This window comes from Stigmatopora nigra, chromosome 14 (assembly GCF_051989575.1).
Source record: "Stigmatopora nigra isolate UIUO_SnigA chromosome 14, RoL_Snig_1.1, whole genome shotgun sequence".
Taxonomy (NCBI): domain Eukaryota; kingdom Metazoa; phylum Chordata; class Actinopteri; order Syngnathiformes; family Syngnathidae; genus Stigmatopora; species Stigmatopora nigra.
In genome coordinates, this window is record NC_135521.1 from 10454367 (window position 1) to 10472976 (window position 18610).

An 18610-nucleotide genomic window follows, 5' to 3' on the forward strand; every position below is an offset into this window, starting at 1 on the left:
ATGGGCTATATTTTTCTGTGCTGGGTTATATAGACTGAAGCAAATTTCTAATTGAACAATGTTAAAAATTTCTTGGAGTGGCAAAACTGCTGTTTTTTTTTTAATTAGTATGTACAGTTATCCCTTTTTATTCCAGGGCATTATTACTACAAGTGATTTCTACTGTCCTGCATGTCATATGTCTCCAGTCCGCCAGACGGCGCTAAAACCACATTGGGTTCCGTTGACATTTTTTCCATAAAGGAAGACCACAGGGCACCTTTAGTTGAAGACTTGGAAGAGCACGGTAAGCCTCAATGTCACAATGCTAATATTTAGCTTTATTTTTCTTGGAAAACAGCTTGGCGGTACTACGGAATAACATTTTGTTTTTCAAGTTAAATGGGATTTCTATGGAAGACGCTGCTGTAGCGGCCATTTACTAAATGGCACAAGTATCAATGTTTGCACTTTACCGAAGCTAATGCTAATGTTTATACATGGTCGACACTTTGGAAATCGTATTGCGCCATATAGATTGATATTTTGATTATTGTGGAAGTTATAGTTCTGCTGCATTGTGCAAATGTATACGTTTTCCACGTCTAATTCTTGCTCTTGTTTTTCCCCCAGTTCTCCCAATCGAGATGGGTCGCCACTTTGGAGATTTGGCCAAGATCAGGCATGTCATCACATACAGTCTGTCCCCTTTCGAGCAAAAGGCATTCCCCAACTATTTCTCCAAGGGAATACCTAATGTATGGAGAAGGTTTAGAGCTTCCTTCTTCAAAGTTGCCCCTCGTGAGTATTTTATCATCTTAGGGCATGTGACTATTATGAAAAAAAAAAAACATTAAAACCTGCTGTCTACATACATAAGACATCAGAATTTGCTCCATGTTGGCCACAATCTGTTATTTAAGTGTGGTCTACAAAATATGTCCACATATTTATAACTACTCTAATGACATTTTCACTCTAATTACATTTTCATTTAAAATATAATGACTGCCAGATAATGTTATAGGTTTTGTCTTTTTGGTTTAATTGATGAAATGTTCTCATGTTAAATTGCAGCAATGGCCCTGATGTACCTGACCTACACATGGGGCAACAGTGTTCACAAGCAGAGCAAGAGGAAGAATCCTGCTGACTATGAGAATGAAGAATAAACTCTCTTCTGTCATCAAAATGCTGCTTCTGTTTCACCAATAAAGATAAAATGTATTTATGTGTAATCAATTTGGAATTGGACTGTCTTGATTTTAGCTCACTAGTTTCTAAAGCCACCTGAGTGTAACATAACTAATTTTGACTGATGTAACTTTGTCAGGTTTTCAGATTTTAAATCATGGAATTACCAAGAAAATATTTGATTCCCATTGATTATGAAACATTAAAAGTGCATTGAGAAAAATATAACAAAAAGGGATTTGAGTCACCCTCTGATGCACAATATTGGTCAAAATGACTGGTCTTGATTTATTTTCAGTTTTCACATTATTCCTCAATGAACTTGTTTTTGCTCACTAGGTCTTTGTAATTTGTTATTGTTGAATGAAAAAATGATTCATGGCATGTAGGAACTCTGAGATTAAAGTCATCATTTGTAATTTTCTGACTGCACTGAGAGAATATAAGTAAAATGATATTAAATGAGACCAAATTGCAAGAGATGACAAAATCTCGCTACTTCTTTACAAAATATGTTCATCTTCAATACATTTGAAGTACTTGACGATGCAGTGGCACTTTTCGACGTGATTGTGATTGAAACATTTCCCAACAATGCGCTTTGAGACGTGCGTTCACTTGACGTGCCGTGATGTAACAACATGGCGGAAACAGTCTTTTGAACTGTTCTGCTTTTGTCCACTAGAGGGCGCGTGGGCTCTCTCGCTCGACCTGGCGTGGCACGCTATTGGTTGACGACACGGATAGAAAATTCCTGAAGGCTCTCGCTCATCTGCCGGTCTCACCGTACCGCATGCTGCTGTCCAGCTTCATGGAACAAGAGCAAGGGTGGACCAACAACTGCCGCTGAGTGAAATTTGAACCCCTAGCTGCCCGTTTACAGCCGATCATCTTCCTGCTTTATTCTCCCTATTCATACGCAGCTCCGTTTGCCGTTTAGAAGATGTCAGTAGTCGGCTTTGACGTGGGCTATTTGAACTGCTATGTAGCGGTAGCCCGTGCCGGTGGTATCGAAACTGTCGCCAATGAATACAGCGACCGATGTACACCGTAAGTAAGACAGACTGGCTTATATTTATTTATTTATTAAAAAATAAAAAAAAATACATATTTAAAAAAAAACGAGTAAGGAATGTGACGCCATTTCACATGAGATTGCAGTCTTCCATCCAACTCACCTCGCTAGCTAGCATGCTAACACATTTCACAACAAGAAAAAGCATGTGAGTGCTATAGCTAAAGCCAACTACGATGACATAAAGAGTCAGGGATGCTAAATCGTCCCTGGATTTTCGCAACTTGTCACTATGCAATTAAACGTAATATACAATGACGCCATAATGCCATGTTAGCGGTTGAGAATGTCACACGGAAAGATGAAGACCTCTTTCCGTTTATTATGCCCGTGGGCACAGAAAGCGCGTGATGGGGAGGAGGCCGCTGCATTCGAGCTGTCAAGACGACAAAATCAATAATTTGGCTTTATTTCTCACTAAACATATCCAGCAAAACATGACCATTCATTTTCTTTTTATTTTTATAGAGCGTGCGTTTCATTTGGACCACGGAATCGCTCCATTGGCGCAGCTGCCAAAAGCCAGGTAGGATTCTACATCAATTGGGGGCTCACCTGAGTTTCAAATCAGTGGCACTAAAAGAAATGCATGTGTTAATGAGTGGGTTTGTGGTTAAAACAGGTGGTCACGAACTGCAAGAACACTGTGCAAGGCTTCAAGAGATTTCATGGCAGGGCATTGTCGGACCCATTTGTGCAGAGTCTCAAATCGAGTCTGGTCTACGACATTGCGCAAATGCCCACAGGGACTACTGGAATCAAGGTGAGTGAGTACATTGTGGGGGCTTTGCTTTCATGTTAGTTGTTGGTCGGTTTCTTAGTGTACAGCTACACATAAAGCTTTTTACCTAATGATAAACTTGACCTCTGTCATCATGCTATGTTCTGATAATGGGAGGACCTAGAACAGTGCAGTTTTTAACTCACCTATTGTGCTTTAGAACATTCTTGACTAAGAAAATGTTGAATCTGCAATAACAAGAGTGAACAAAATCTGTTATCTGAAAAAAGAAGGTCCAAATGATTTATTTTATCTCTATACTAGTCATGGGAGGACCTGAACTTTCATGTTTGACAGGCAAAATGACTATGTTCAAAGGTTGCATTAGTACTAAAGGACATATTAAGGTTTTTTTTTTAATCCTCACATTTGTTATCCTTCCAGGTCATGTATATGGAGGAAGAGAAGGTGTTCAGCATTGAACAGGTGACTGCCATGCTCCTCACTAAGCTGAAGGAGACGGCAGAAAGTGCACTGAAGAAGCCTGTTGCTGACTGTGTTGTCTCTGTAAGTGTCACAATGGAAAAATACAAATTTGGATTTTCCTCCCCAATGACTAAAACCCACTTAACTCATTCTTCATTTGAGATTAAAACAAGTTTGGACACATGAAAATAGAAAAAAACAAAATGGAATTTGTTATTTCCCAGGTTCCCTGCTACTACACTGACTCTGAGAGGAGATCAGTGATAGATGCTGCGCAAATTGCAGGACTGAACTGCTTAAGGCTCATGAATGAGACAACTGCAGGTGCGTGATACTTTAGTTCCTTTGCATTACCTTTTTTTACAGTGCCAGACGGCATATTTATCAGTGTGTATCTCAGTAAAAAATGCTTTATTTTTGGGGGGAAGTGTAATAATAGAGAAAAATGTCAATAAAAGCCACTATTTCCAAAAAAAAGTGTCCCATTGACATTTGGTCAATGCTGGGACTGTTTTACCAAATCATTTTTGTGTTCAAAGAATTTCCTCCATTATTGACAGTGTATGAAACTGGCTATTTGCATACTTAAGTTCTCTGAATAACAGTATTTTCTGATTCCTTGAACAATGAATACATGTTTTTTTTCTGGCCTGTTAAGTGCCGATAGCCTTGTCCTTATCCGAGATGGCTTCTTTCTCTAGGATGGCTTCAGTTTTTCTTAGAGCAGACTTGACCTGCTTTATTTTTTTTTGGTGGAAATCTCTAGATATTTGCTGTTGCTAGGATACCAGCAATAGTCTTCAAAACGCTCCACCTTCCCTACTTGTCAATTATACCATAATTACAACTTTCCTAGTCATGCTAGAACAGGTTTATCTACCTAATAGCATTATGTAAATTTGTGGAAGGTAGTGCTAATGGATTTATGTGACATGTATTATTTTCAGTGGCACTGGCTTATGGGATCTATAAACAAGATCTTCCTGCTCCTGAAGAGAAGGCCAGAAATGTGGTTTTTGTGGATCTGGGCCATTCGGGATACCAGACATCAGTGTGCGCTTTCAACAAGGGCAAACTCAAGGTTAGTACATTTCACACGAGCATGTCGGGCGAGTTCTTATACGAATGGCTTTGTGTCATCATCGCCTCTTTCAGGTTCTCGCCACAGCCTGTGACCCCGAGTTGGGAGGCAAAGACTTTGACGAGGTGCTGGTCAATTATTTCTGTGTGGAGTTTGGCAAGAAGTATAAGCTGGATGTCAGGTCCAAACCCCGAGCACTGGTCAGGCTCTACACGGAGTGCGAGAAATTGAAAAAGCTCATGAGTGCCAACTCCTCCGACCTGCCGCTCAACATCGAGTGCTTCATGAACGAGATCGACGTCACGGGAAAGCTCAACAGGTTAGCCCGCCAATTCCCACTTCTGTCTCTTGGGGTCGTCGCTGACTTGTCGTCTTTTCTCGGTCACTAGGGGGCAGTTTGAAGAGATGAGCGCCGACCTTTTGGCCAAAGTGGAGCCTCCCTTTCACACTCTTTTGGAACAAGCCAGTAAGTACCACCCACAGCCGCCAAAGGCATTGAGACTTGGCCATACTCTGGCACCCCAGATTTCAGTCCTCTAATTATCCTCCTTTTCTGTGTGTCCCCAAAGAACTCAAAAAGGACGACATCTATGCAGTAGAGATTGTGGGCGGGGCCTCCAGGATCCCGGCCGTCAAAGAGAGAATCAGCAAATTCTTTGGGAAGGAATTGAACACCACGCTGAATGCTGACGAAGCAGTGGCCAGAGGAGCTGCTTTGCAGGTTTGTTGCGCTTCCTTTTTTCTCTCCTTCCCCTTTTTTGCAATTACAATTGCTTGTCTTCACTATTGAACAAAGTTTAGCTAGAAATGCCCTACTTTTCCAAAGCATCACAACCAAATGCTAGATTAATACCCCTGCTTTTTCACAGTGTGCAATCCTGTCACCTGCCTTCAAAGTGCGTGAATTCTCCATCACCGATGCAGTTCCGTATCCCATCTCCTTGAAGTGGCATTCTGCCGCTGAGGAGGGTGTAAGGTAAAAAAAAAAATAATAATAATAATTTGTGAACTTTTTTTGTACTTTCCACACCTCACTCGGGATTTTATACGGGCGATTGACATCCATTTTTTTATTGCAGTGATTGTGAGGTGTTTCCCGCAAACCACCCCGCACCATTTTCCAAAGTGCTGACCTTCTACCGAAAGGAGCCTTTCTCTCTGGAGGCCTATTACAACAGTCCTAATGGGCTGCCCTACCCCGACCCGACCATCGGTAAGATGGCTAATAAAATACCAGCATGATAGGCTTCATTTTGTGCAGTATATGTTCTTAATTGTTCAATGTTTGTTTCATTCTCAACAGGTCAGTTTCAGATCCAGAAAGTTGTCCCTCAGGCATCCGGCGAGAGCTCCAAGGTGAAAGTGAAGGTCCGAGTCAACATCCACGGAATCTTCAGCGTGTCCAGCGCCTCTCTGGTTGAGGTCATCAAGTCGGACGAGGCAGAAGAGCCAATGGAGACGGAGCAGGGCAATGACAAAGACGGAGAGGTATTGAATACTTTTAAAAAAATCATTATCCAATTTAAAGTTGTGACTAGATTTATATTCTTGCTCCCTAATCTGCAGAACAAAATGCAAACTGATCAGGAAGAGCAGCAACCAGATGAAGAAGGTCAGAAAGAACCAGAGGAGAAGACACCAAAGGAGAATGAGGAAATGGAGGTGAACTGGTTGTGTTTTTCTGAAGAGGAGTGCCACATATGACATTATCCTCAGCATATGTTATTTGACCTGGAGTTAAATGAATGTGCTTTTTATTTGCTTTTCTGAAGGCTACTACTGAAGAGACCAAAGGCGAAAAGAAATCTGACCAGCCTCCGCAAGCAAAAAAGCCCAAAGTCAAAACTAAAGTTTTGGATCTTCCCATTGAAAACAGTCCACAGTGGCAGCTAGCAGATGACATGCTCAATCTTTTTGTTGAAAACGAGGTAAGAATAGAAGCAATTCCATGTCTTGCTAGTGGTCGACCAATAGTTGTTCAAAGATTGATGCCAATAACGTTTTTTTCTATTAAAAACAAAAAAATCAACCAATTTCTGCCCTGGTATTTGTGTTAAACCATGCCGTCTCCCCCTCAGGGTAAGATGATTATGCAGGACAAACTGGAGAAAGAAAGGAATGACTCCAAGAATTACGTGGAGGAGTACGTCTACGAAATGAGGGACAAACTGCACGGCACCCTGGAGAAGTTTGTCAGCGAAACTGTAAGTTCACAGCGCGGTCCAAGTTTAAAGGTGTATATATGTTGCTAATGTGGTGATACTTTTCATCTTTTTAGGAAAGGGATGCATTCTCATTAAAGTTGGCCGATACCGAGAACTGGCTTTACGAGGATGGAGAGGACCAACCCAAGCAGATGTATATTGATAGGCTGACAGACTTGAAGGTGATTATAGTTGAAATTAGGGATGTGCTGATAGGCACATTTACAGAGGTTCCAAATACTGCAAATGATGTTTTTTTTTTAGACGTTGTCGAAATGATTGCTTTTTTATTTTTGCAGGCACATGGACAGCCCATCCAGGAGCGCTACATGGAGGCTGAAGAAAGACCTAGAGCCTTTGATGAGTTGGGAAAACAAATCCAGCAGTACATGAAATTTGTAGAAGCGTGTAAAATGAAGGTAAGCGCGGTCAACATTCATGCGTCCGCCGAATTTGGGGGAAGTAAATAAAAGGAACGTTGTTGACTCTTCACCAGGAGGAGCAGTACGACCATATAGACGAGGCCGACGTCACCAAGGTTGACAAACTGGCCACCGAAGCCATGATGTGGATGAATAGCGCCATGAACCAGCAGAGCAAGCAGAGCTTAACCATGGATCCCACTGTCAGAGTTAAAGAAATTCAAGTGAAAACCAGGGTGAGTGAGACACATTAAAAGTGCTGAAATCATTAGCTGGTTATTCAACCCCAAGAGAAAACAAACCCTCCCTTTACTTGAGCTTCTTCCATTGTTATTGTTGTTGTTGTTTTTTAACTGGATGTAAACCTTTCCAGGAGCTATTCTCTGCCTGTAACCCCACCGTGACCAAGGCCAAGCCAAAGGTGGAGCTGCCCAAAGATGAGACGCCGGCAGAGCAGAACGGGCCCGTGAACGGTCAGGAGAAGGCTCAGGAAGAAAACGTCCACAAGGCATCGGGCGAAAACACGGGCAACGTCTCCTCGGAAACGGAAAACAAGCCAGACATGGACCTTGACTGAAAGCGCGGTTCCAACCTTCCAACCTAAGTGTGGCCCGCTGGCTGCTTTGAGAATGACTTGCTGTTCTTGCCCGTGTATTAATGCAGGTAGAATGTATCAGGAAATGCACTTAAGTCAACAGCAGGCTGAGCAATTTGTACATTCTCTGGCCATTGTGTCCACTTTCAATGGATTCTATGTCCAGAGAATGAAATGACCTGGCAGGTACGTCTTTCGTACTTTTTTTTTTTTCTTCCTTCCTCAGCAGTGGTTGTTTGGTTGCTCTGTCTGAATGCTTTTGGCCTCCATTTCTACATTCTTTTCCTTCCTGAAGACGTCATTCTGAAGCCAGCTGCAATAAGCACGTCTGTGAGCGAGCGCCATGCTACACATGATGGTATTTATTTCTGTTGTGTGCTCTGTGTTCTGGTCTGTGTCACTATGATTTTAATAAAGGTATTGAAAAATCACCTGTACTGTAACAACTCGCCAAGTGTAATTCTTGTTAAACTAAAAAAAAAAAAAGATTCCATTTGAAATTACAATGCCATGAAATATATTGTGCGCACAATCAAATGAAATTTGAGATTATGTATTTTCGCAAATAGATTCAATATGTGGCAGTCTGTTATATTATCTAACAAGTGAATCATTTTCATGCTTTTGTTGTAGTTTATATGTGCGCTAATGTTATATACAGGTTATTAATTTTGTCCATGAGCGTCTGGCTCTTGTTCTCCACATTTGATTGGATTTGTGGTGACTTGATCACTTCTGTTTTGCTACTTTGGAATCAAGCCTGCATATGTGCAGTAAGATAGAATAGTACATTGCATGAGAAAAAGGAGAAGTTTGACCCTTTGGCATTCGAGTAAGAAAAAAAACAATAAATGCTTTGAACTGGAAAAAAATGGATTAAACATTCCTGTTGCAATTCCCTGTTTTTTTAATAATAATTATCCTCTTAACAAATACATGACTGTACCCTTGTAAGACGAGGTCACAGAGCCTATCAAATATTGACTGGAAAAACTACCATAACATTAATAGAATTTCATGCACGAGATTTATTTTTATTCAGTCATGTATTGCAATGCTCATTTTCACCCGCAGAGGGCAAAGTGGCCCGTGAAGGCCTCACAAGGCAGTCATCATCTTTGGCAAATGTTAAATTGACACGCTACACACATCCAGTTAAGAAACAAGGTAAAAGACAAATATGTTCTTTTAATTACTAAATTTGATTTCTAAAGGATCACTAAAAAGGGATGCAATTCTAGCTAGCGGTTTGTTTTTTACGTTGTGACGTAAATTCCGGTGAAGTAGTATCCTAATATCCCTCCGCCACTGCTCAAGATCACATGATCATAAAAAGAAGACAGACGCTGCACACACTTCGAGAACCATTTTTCATCACGGACTTTATTTTAAAAGTTCACTTTATGTGTTTTCCAACGTGATTTATTTTTAAAACGTTCATATAGCAACAGTATCATTTACTTTCTATTACTCGATTATAATTAGGTTTACACCTTAATGAGTCTAAAGTCTGATGTAGGTGTGTTTTGTACTCAATTGCATTGAGGTTATCTTTAGAAAAAGTCGTTTTGATTTCATTTTCTAAAACGTGGACATGAAACTGATTATCCTTAATGATTACGACTCTGCAAGCGAGTGGGCTGCTAAATACATCAGGAATAAGATTTTACTTTTCAAACCTGGACCCGACCACTATTTTACTCTTGGGCTTCCTACTGGTGAGTATCTGGCAACCCCATCTTTACTAATTTTCCAAATTATTACAAAGCTAGGGAAATGAGCACTATACCAAGTAGTGGAATATTGCAGAGTAAGCTTATTTTTCTTTTCTTCTCTCCAGGAAGCACTCCCCTAGGCTGCTACAAGAAACTGATTGAGTATTACAAGAATGGAGAACTGTCTTTTGAGTATGTCAAAACGTTTAACATGGATGAATATGTGGGTAAGTCATTACAGTAATGCCTTGAATATTGCGGATAATGTAAACCAGACATGTCTGCACTAAACACTAAAAATCATATCTCAACTGTTGATACCCAAACAATAACCGTGATCAATGTTCTCTACTAAAACCTAAATTGCAGGACTACCCAGAAACCACCCTGAGAGCTACCATTCCTTCATGTGGAATAACTTCTTCAAGCACATTGACATCCGAGCAGACAACACGCACATCCTCGACGGCAATGCCGTCGACTTGCTGGCGGAATGTGCCTCCTTTGAAGAGAAAATAACAGCGGCCGGGGGCATCCAGCTCTTTGTCGGAGGTTTTTACGAGCATTTACTTCTGATCGTATCAAAATAAATACATTGCGTCACGCCAATGTTTTTTTCTCTTTACATCAGGAATCGGGCCGGATGGTCACATCGCTTTTAACGAGCCCGGGTCGAGCCTGGTGTCCAGGACCCGGGTGAAGACGTTGGCAAGGGATACCATTCTGGCCAATGCTCGATTTTTCGACGGGGACCTCTCCAAGGTGCCTACCATGGCTCTGACTGTCGGAGTGGGCACCGTCATGGATGCCAAGGAGGTAACAGAGAGTCAATATTTACTCATTAATTGTTCCATAAACATGGCAGAGTTACAGAGACACTGTCATTTAGTCTCCCATTGCAGGTAGGATATTTTGTTATTGTCTTTTTATTCACAGGTGATGATTCTCATCACTGGAGCTCACAAGGCCTTTGCTCTGTACAAAGCCATAGAAGAAGGGGTGAACCACATGTGGACCGTGTCGGCATTTCAGCAGCACCCGCAAACTCTTTTTGTGTGTGATGAAGATGCCACTCTAGAATTGAGGGTTAAGACTGTGAAATATTTCAATGGTGAGTGTACAATTATATATTTTTTAAATACAACTTTAAACAAGCAATTGGCATCAGGAAAGACAAGTAAATTCAAAATGATTTTTCTTTATTTTTTTTCTTTCAGGGATGATGCATGTGCACAACAAGCTTGTAGAACTACCCAATTTAGAGGCCAAGAAATGAGAATCACATGGCATTTAAAAAAATGTAAACATTCCAATGGTCCATTGATATTCAGGCAGTACTGCTCTATCACATTTATAATAAAGGGATTTAAATTTTACTTGAAAATATACTTCTTGGTACTTCTATTCACACTTTGGTAAACCCTGTTTTTTTTTAGCAACAAAGGTACAAACATTTAATAATTAATTACGTACTTTTCCTCGCAAAACCAAATTTCCAAACTGTACGTTACACTCCAGCACACTAGAGGGCGCCATTCAAAAATTAACGAAGTGGAAAACCGTGAAGGCATCATCAGACCTTGGAGGAGAAGCTCGAGTCGGGGAGGAAGAAGGTGGCCGATTTGAGGAAGCCGAACCACCGCTCCTTTTCGTCGGCGAAGTTTTACCTCACCCAATTTCGATCACCAGTACAAAAATAAATATTTTTTGAATCAACACTCGACTCGTCGCCACGATGGCAGAGCAGAACAGTGGCGTCAGATATCAAGAGGTAAATGGAGCCTATCCCAATCGACGCCAGCCTGATAATCCGCCTTCACGCTAGCTCGTTGTTAGCATGTCAATGACTGTAAACAGGCTACGTTTGTTTACCAAATCCTCATATTTAGCACAAAATCGCGTTTGAAATGCACTGTCAAATGCCTTATTTTGTCAAAACATATGACGTGGCTTCGTTTCTTCCGCATGTTATTTAAATATGGAAGAATTTTAAATGTCACCAATCTACGTTAAATGCAAGGGCTAATACACAGCTGACAGAAATCACGCGGAAACCATCGGGCGTGGACGTTTGCTCGTGTATTGTTTTGACCGTTATTTAGCAAACAAAATGGTCGATTTCTCGATTAGCAAATATATTTTTTCTAGCGTTTGATTTAAACCATCGACGGACGTAGACGTCCAATCCATTTTGTTTGGCAGGGGCGTGCTCGCGTCCAATCCCTCCCAGACTAAATAAATTGGACGCCCAGTGCCGTCAATGGAAGTAAAACAACAATATGAATGTTTCTCGTTGTCAATAGTTCGCAACGAAGCTGGACTTTTCTGCCAAAATCGGAATTTGATTCGAAGATTAATCTCAAATTGGCTTGAATAAACGACAACTATAAATACACAATATGAATCAAATAAAAATAAACATACATCTAATTTGCCCACAATTGGTTTTCTAGTAGAACAAATAGATAATTTGCTCAGCAGTCATCAAGGGGTTAAATAATATAAAATGTTTTTGTTCCCTATACAAGCAAAAAAACATTTTAAAGGTTTCTTGATAAAAAAAAATCGTATTTTGGACCATTTTGGCCACGCCTTTATAACCCAAAGTTGGCTGTTTCCATATGTGGGCGGTAACCTTTGTGAGGTTAAGTTTTTCCCAAATGAAAAACTCATTTCCCGTATTAAGGGTTTGCCTATTCACTGCCATTTATGGCAATAGGCGTCCAATCCATGTCAATGGGTGAGTGGCAGCTTGGTTTTGAAAACGCTTGGCTGTGAGCTCCCATTAATCCGTGCTGCCATCTTGACAACCTATTGATTATTACACAGCTGGTGAATGAGGAGGAGCCACTCCCGACATCTCAAGAGGGTCCTGCTCCAGACGCCCCGCCCCCCTACAGCAGCGTTGCCGCAGCAAACGCGGGTACGTTTGAGGACATTTTCAACAATGCTGCTCTTTGTGCACAGTAATAAAAATATTACAGGCAGGCCCAACTGTAGTATATTTTAACATTTTATTTCATGGATTCCTGGAATTGTCAATTATAATGATTGTGCTCTAAGCATCTGTGCGATTCCTCTTCAGCGTTCTTCGAATACAAGGAAGATGGCGACAGATTCCCCAACCCGCCATCCTACAACGTGGCCACCACTTTGCCCTCCTATGACGAAGCGGAGAGAAGCAAAGTGGAGTCCGCCGTCCCCCTGGTCGCTGGGAGAGTCACTGTAAGCGTTATTTACCACAGTTTCAGATTGAATTGCTACGCGAGTGTAATAGCACAGCTGGATTCTACATTGCCAAGCGCTTATCTGGCAACCTGAAAGAAATTCAATTCAAATGCTTGATACTTGATGCATTATCATTTTTGGTCATTATCATTTGCTGTTGCTCACTCGCTTGCCGCAGGAGGACGACTTTGTGGCCCGAGACGACTTTGAGGACGCCGACCAGCTGCGGATAGGCAACGATGGCATATTCATGCTCACTTTCTTCAGTAAGAAACGGCGGGCGGGATGAGCAAAACCTTTTTTTGGGGGTGTGTGTTGAAACCTTACACATCGATGTCTTTCAGTGGCATTCCTCTTCAACTGGATCGGCTTCTTCCTTTCCTTTTGTCTGACCACGTCGGCCGCCGGTCGTTACGGCGCCATCTCTGGCTTTGGCCTGTCCCTCATCAAATGGGTCCTCATTGTCAGGGTGAGTAAAGACGAAGAACGGGCGGGACGTTTTGAGATGGTCTCATTTTTGACTGCTCGATGTCTGCTCTCTCTAGTTTTCCACCTACTTCCCTGGCTACTTTGACGGACAGTACTGGCTGTGGTGGGTCTTCCTGGCCTTGGGTGAGTTAAAAAAACAAACAAAAACAAAACAGAATATTATCTCAGCGAGAGTGCTTGACTTTGTCTCTGTTTTCCCGACAGGCTTCATGCTGTTCGTCCGAGGCTTCGTCAATTACTCCCGAGTGCGCAAGTTGGCCGATCCCACCTACGCCAGTCTACCCCGAACAAGGGTGCTCTTCATCTATTAGACGGGAGGTAGGCCGACCAGCACACGTTTCCCTGCCCCAGCCGGGGGTTTCCTTTTACGATCCGTCTCCCTTTTTCTTGGCTCAGCCATCGAGGAAGAGGACGCCACGAAGATGCGGAAATTACGGCAAGGTCGGCCGTTTGGGGAAATATGGCTTTTTTTGTTTTCTTTTTGAGATTGTATTCACGGGAAGCGTTTAGGAGTACTCGTCCCTCGGTGTAGTCATTAGCGCCGCATGTAATCTCCATCTTGTGTGTGACGTTTCATATGTGATGCCTTAATATTGGTTTGCTAGAACACGAGCATGACTCTCTGGAAGTCGCGATCCATCTCGACGTGCGCCATAGAAGCATGCGGTTCACTACAGCGCCACTTTGTGGTTTTATTGTGATAATTCTACGGGCTTTTTTTTCTCTTCACGTTTGCACAAGTGTACATGGCGACGCCGCGTTGCGCATTCGACCATGAGTAAGTTGATTCAAGTGGAATTATTTCCCATAACTCATTAGTGGTTGCGAATCATTGGATAATTCAGAGGAATTTGTGTTTGGGCTTTCCAGTAAAACGAAAATAACAGCACTTGCTGACAAATTAACTCAAAAGTTGGATTATGCACAGTCTTATAAACTTCAAGTAACTTGTTGAGATTTGATATTTAGCCTTTGAAGGGAACCTGAATCACGATTAGAATGTAACTTTCGTTTAAGGATACGTACGTATATGATACGATTGCCGTCCTGCGGGTAGATAAGAAAAATTATTGGATATCACGTCTAAACAAAAGCCGAGTGAGATCAGTAATGTGATTTGCATGTCAGTAAAATAATCCTTTGCAACACAAGTTCTTTCTTTTTTTTCTTCATCCGCCTTAATGATTTTGACCTCATTGTCACAGCTTGGATGCTCATTTAAAGTGACGTAGAGCAACATCTTTGAGATTTTGTCGTTATGACTGTACAGAAAGGAATATTTAGTTGAATAAATGTCACTTAAATGCCTTTTTTGCCGTGCTGTTGTCCTTTTTATTTAGTGAATGCACACTACTGTAAAAAAATAATCTCTCTCTCTCTACATGTGTGTGTATATATATATATATATATATATATATATATATATATATATATATATATATATATAGATATATAGATATATAGATATAGATATATAGATATATAGATATATAGATATATAGATATAGATATATAGATATATAGATATATAGAGATATATATATATATATATATATATATATATATATATATATATATATATATATATATATATATATATATATATATATATATATATATATATATATATATATATATATATATATATATATATATATATATATATATATATATCTATATATCTATATATCTATATATCTATATATCTATATATCTATATATCTATATATCTATATATCTATATATCTATATATCTATATATCTATATATCTATATATATATATATATATATATATATATATATATATATATATATATATATATATATATATATATATATATATATATATATATATATATATATATATATATATATATATATATATATATATATATATATATATATATATATATATATATATATATATATATATACAAATTGAGATTTGAAGATCCTGCATTTTACTTCTTAAATTGTCAATCAATTACTATCAATACATTATATAAGTATTGATAATTTGAGAAAAAAATATGGTACTATCGTGTTGTCTGCATAAACCAAATGATTGCAACTATGCCGCCTAAATTACACTCAAACTCAATTAAAGGTTCACTACTATGTACATTAAAAGTAGACTAGTTTTGGTTAATGACTGCCATTCCTACAAAGTCCACAGGTAGGCAGTATAATCAGCCACATACCTGCAGTGTTAGTAGACCTGCTTATGTAATTCTAGTATATGTATATACCTACTTTCAGCTGTTATATTGCATTAAACTTTGGTGCAAAATACATTTATTGGATTGTTTCATGCTACACATTTGAACCATTTCAAAAGCTATTGATTTAATAACAGTTTTGGCAACTACCTAATGCACGTTATGATGAAAACAATGTATTTTTTAAGTATGAAAGCCCGATCAACACGTATTTACAGCCCCGCCCCACCCACTGACTAATGCATGTTATTATGAAAACAATGTATTTTCTGTTAAGTATTAAAATCCAACCAAAGACCCCCCCCCCCCCCCCCCCCCCCGACACACACAGTGACTAATGCACGTTATTATGAAAACAATTTCTATTTTGTGTGTGTCTATGTTTAATAGGCGTGGCCGATGTCAGAGTTCAAATAGGCGACGTCTTACGCTAAGATGGCTGATGGCCGGGAGGCAACACGGGCGGGCGTGCACTGCAGAGCTGCTTAGAACTGACGATTTGCCGAAGAAAAGCTGACAAACTTCTCACAAGACGCTGCAGCACAATCAGTATGTTGTCGTTTGGGGATTTCGAAGCCCCGGCTCTTATTTTAAGAGTGATTTTTGACGGTAGCATTATCCGTTGGGGTGATGTAGCCATGCCTGCAAAATGTTTGCAAACAAATTGGCTACATTGCGTTACCGATCGCTCTTTGTTCACAAAGTAATCATTCCTTCGTGTGTTTCAGTTTCTCAACGAGCACCGACTGCTGGGAAACATCAAGAATGTGGCCAAAACGACCAGAAAGGAGCAGCTTGTCGAGGCAATAACAAAGTGAGTCAATTTGAAATGGTTATGATTTTCTCTATGCGTCTTAAAATCCCCGGCAGCGTTCAGTATTCATGGCTTTGCGCAATTGGCTCGTTTTTCTCCTTAAGTTCAAATTTATTATTAAAACACTAACTGTTTTTTTAATAGCAAAAAAATGTGGATAAGTCACCCACACAAACGCATAACGATTAAACAGTAATCCCTCGATTATCGCGGTTAATGTAGACCTTCTGATAAATGAAAAACTGAAATCCCTATTGACTTTAATTGAACAAAAAAATACTTTATTGGCAAATGGATAAGCTTCCACTTGAGTTTCAATGTGACTTTTCACATTTTTCTGAATTTAAAATAAGTAATAATCTGCCATGTAGTGGAACTGTGACATTTGATAAATTAAATAAATTATGCACTTTTACCCCCTTAACTTTCTCAAAGACCTCAGGGAGGTATTTATTCAACCATAGTACAGGGGTCATTTTTGACTCATTTAAACATATGATAAAATAACATTTTTTAACAACTAATAGATTTGAAATGATTAACTGAAAAACTCAAGGCAGAAGTAGGCCCCAAGTGTTTTCAAAAATAAAAACTACCCCTTAACTTTCTTAAAAACCTCAGGGCTTTGACAAAATATAAGTGAGGCGTTATTCAACCACAGTGCAGGGGTCATTTTTGACTCATTTAAATGTATGGTAAAAAAAACATTTAAGAACTAATAGATTGAAAAACTAGAGGCAGAAGTAGGCCCCAAGTGTTTTCAAAATAAAAAACTAACCCCCTAACTTTCTTAAAGACCTCAGGGATTGGAGAAAATATAATTGAGACATTTATTCAACCATAGTGCAGGTGTCATTTTTGACTAATTTAAACATGGTAAAATAACATTTTTAAGAACTAATAGATTTGAAATGATTGACTGAAAAACTTAAGGCAGAAGTAGGCCCCAAGTCTTTTCTTTTCAAAATAAAATACTAACCCCTTAACTTTCTTAAAGACCCAAGGGCTTGGACAAAATGTAAGTGAGGTATTTTTTACTCGGTTAAACATATACCAACAACTTTTTTCAAGTAATAGTTGACTGAAAAACTAGACCGCAAGTGTTTTGTTTTCAAAATAAAAGACTAACCCCTTAACTTTTTTAAAGACCTGGGCTTGGACAGAGTGTAAGTGAGGTATTTTTGACTGAGTTAAACACAACCTTTTCAAGAACTAATAGATTGACTGAAAATAGGCATCCAGTGTTTTATTTTTTCAAAATAAAATATTTCACTGATTGAGGTAAAACCATACTTGTGAATGTTCTTTTTACAGAAATCCACCCAAGGGACCAGGCTTCCTGCCCAAGTACCCTAATGAGTTTTTCAAAATAAAAGGTAAGACCTCAGTTTTTTTACTTAACTCTGTGTATTGACCCCTTTTTTCGTTTTCCAGAAATCCAGCCAAGGGGACCTGGTTTCTGCATACGAAGAGATAGGCTCAGGAGCCCCAATCTATGAAGTTTTTTCAAAATAAAAGGTGAGCCCTTCTCAGTGTTATTTTATTTAACTGTGTACTGACTCCTTTTTTTGTTTTCCAAAATCCACCAGGGGGACCTGGTTTCTGCCTATGAAGAGATAGGCTCAGGAGCCTCAGTCTATGAAGTTTTTCAAAATAAAAGGTGAGCTCTTCTCATTTCTTTTTTATTTAACTCTGTGTACTGACCCCCCTTTTTTTGTTTTCCAGTGCCACCAGGGGGTGGAGGAGATTCCATTTTTTACGATGCTGGAGCACCAACGGGAACCAGTCTATGAAGTTTTTCAAAATAAAAGGTGAGCCCTTCGCATTGCTTTTTTAACTAACTACTAACCCCCCCCCCCTTTTTCCAGTTTTCCTAAATTCCACCAGGGGGTGGAGAAGATTCGATTTTTTACGATGCTGTAACACCAGCGGGAACCTATCTACAAACTTTTTCAAAATAAAAGCTGATATCCTGTTTTTCCAGATTTCCACCTGGTGACAAGAGGAATTACTTCATTTTATTCAAGTTTTTCAAAATAAAAGACCTTGCAAAGTATATTTGTAGTTTTATTAACAGGTATACATTTTAACACTTGTTATCATATTGAAGTGTTGATTGGTTTGGCCAGTCTTTTCTCCACCTGCAGATGTAGAAAATAGTTATACATTAACAAAACAAACTTAACTAAATTAAAAATCTGGGGGAATAAACACTTAGTAAAAAAATTAATTAAAAATCTGGGGGAATAAACACTTAAAGAAAATCTGGGGGAATAAACAGTAAAAAAAAATCTGGGGAAATAAACACTTAGTAAAAAAAAAATCTGGGGAAATAAACACTTAGAAAATGAGGGGGGTTAACAATTAAACAAATCTAGGGGTATATA

At 39.4% G+C, this 18610-nt stretch overlaps 4 protein-coding genes and 1 long non-coding RNA gene across 5 annotated transcripts; all 5 read left to right on the forward strand.

Annotated features, from left to right (window-relative positions):
* The first annotated feature begins 142 nt into the window (after positions 1–142).
* Positions 143–1221, forward strand: uqcrq (ubiquinol-cytochrome c reductase, complex III subunit VII). The gene is made up of 3 exons (XM_077732689.1): positions 143–286; positions 613–780; positions 1057–1221. The coding sequence occupies exons 1-3, from the start codon at positions 172–174 to the stop codon at positions 1149–1151; spliced, it is 378 nt and encodes a 125-aa protein (XP_077588815.1). The 5' UTR covers positions 143–171; the 3' UTR covers positions 1152–1221.
* A 677-nt stretch (positions 1222–1898) lies between these two features.
* Positions 1899–8188, forward strand: hspa4b (heat shock protein 4b). The gene is made up of 19 exons (XM_077732682.1): positions 1899–2223; positions 2717–2774; positions 2871–3011; positions 3414–3536; positions 3680–3779; positions 4403–4536; positions 4611–4855; positions 4926–5002; positions 5106–5257; positions 5406–5512; positions 5616–5749; positions 5840–6024; positions 6103–6198; positions 6309–6464; positions 6615–6740; positions 6815–6922; positions 7040–7159; positions 7237–7398; positions 7536–8188. The coding sequence occupies exons 1-19, from the start codon at positions 2117–2119 to the stop codon at positions 7737–7739; spliced, it is 2535 nt and encodes an 844-aa protein (XP_077588808.1). The 5' UTR covers positions 1899–2116; the 3' UTR covers positions 7740–8188.
* Positions 8189–9050: 862 nt separating this feature from the next.
* gnpda1 (glucosamine-6-phosphate deaminase 1) lies at positions 9051–10848 on the forward strand. The gene is made up of 6 exons (XM_077732687.1): positions 9051–9475; positions 9598–9699; positions 9842–10024; positions 10104–10288; positions 10409–10583; positions 10690–10848. The coding sequence occupies exons 1-6, from the start codon at positions 9352–9354 to the stop codon at positions 10746–10748; spliced, it is 828 nt and encodes a 275-aa protein (XP_077588813.1). The 5' UTR covers positions 9051–9351; the 3' UTR covers positions 10749–10848.
* Positions 10849–11037: 189 nt separating this feature from the next.
* Positions 11038–14497, forward strand: ndfip1 (Nedd4 family interacting protein 1). The gene is made up of 8 exons (XM_077732688.1): positions 11038–11243; positions 12302–12395; positions 12558–12697; positions 12879–12966; positions 13045–13169; positions 13246–13312; positions 13394–13507; positions 13586–14497. The coding sequence occupies exons 1-7, from the start codon at positions 11208–11210 to the stop codon at positions 13498–13500; spliced, it is 657 nt and encodes a 218-aa protein (XP_077588814.1). The 5' UTR covers positions 11038–11207; the 3' UTR covers positions 13501–13507; positions 13586–14497.
* A 1314-nt stretch (positions 14498–15811) lies between these two features.
* Positions 15812–18279, forward strand: LOC144207774 (uncharacterized). The gene is made up of 7 exons (XR_013328784.1): positions 15812–15958; positions 16138–16223; positions 17538–17599; positions 17658–17741; positions 17813–17883; positions 17958–18034; positions 18092–18279. It is a non-coding gene; the product is annotated as an uncharacterized LOC144207774 (long non-coding RNA).
* The last annotated feature ends 331 nt before the right edge of the window (positions 18280–18610 follow it).

Excerpts from the sequence above, each read along its gene's own strand:
- hspa4b (XM_077732682.1), top strand. The coding sequence starts at position 2,117 with ATGTCAGTAGTCGGCTTTGACGTGGGCTATTTGAACTGCTATGTAGCG. Across the intron at positions 2,224-2,716 it reads TACAGCGACCGATGTACACC|AGCGTGCGTTTCATTTGGAC; the intron begins GTAAGTAAGACA and ends TTATTTTTATAG. Across the intron at positions 4,537-4,610 it reads TCAACAAGGGCAAACTCAAG|GTTCTCGCCACAGCCTGTGA; the intron begins GTTAGTACATTT and ends CGCCTCTTTCAG.
- uqcrq (XM_077732689.1), top strand. The coding sequence starts at position 172 with ATGTCATATGTCTCCAGTCCGCCAGACGGCGCTAAAACCACATTGGGT. Across the intron at positions 287-612 it reads TGAAGACTTGGAAGAGCACG|TTCTCCCAATCGAGATGGGT; the intron begins GTAAGCCTCAAT and ends TTTTTCCCCCAG. Across the intron at positions 781-1,056 it reads CTTCTTCAAAGTTGCCCCTC|CAATGGCCCTGATGTACCTG; the intron begins GTGAGTATTTTA and ends GTTAAATTGCAG.
- gnpda1 (XM_077732687.1), top strand. The coding sequence starts at position 9,352 with ATGAAACTGATTATCCTTAATGATTACGACTCTGCAAGCGAGTGGGCT. Across the intron at positions 9,476-9,597 it reads TACTCTTGGGCTTCCTACTG|GAAGCACTCCCCTAGGCTGC; the intron begins GTGAGTATCTGG and ends TCTTCTCTCCAG. Across the intron at positions 9,700-9,841 it reads TAACATGGATGAATATGTGG|GACTACCCAGAAACCACCCT; the intron begins GTAAGTCATTAC and ends CCTAAATTGCAG.
- ndfip1 (XM_077732688.1), top strand. The coding sequence starts at position 11,208 with ATGGCAGAGCAGAACAGTGGCGTCAGATATCAAGAG. Across the intron at positions 12,396-12,557 it reads CGTTGCCGCAGCAAACGCGG|CGTTCTTCGAATACAAGGAA; the intron begins GTACGTTTGAGG and ends ATTCCTCTTCAG. Across the intron at positions 13,170-13,245 it reads AATGGGTCCTCATTGTCAGG|TTTTCCACCTACTTCCCTGG; the intron begins GTGAGTAAAGAC and ends TGCTCTCTCTAG.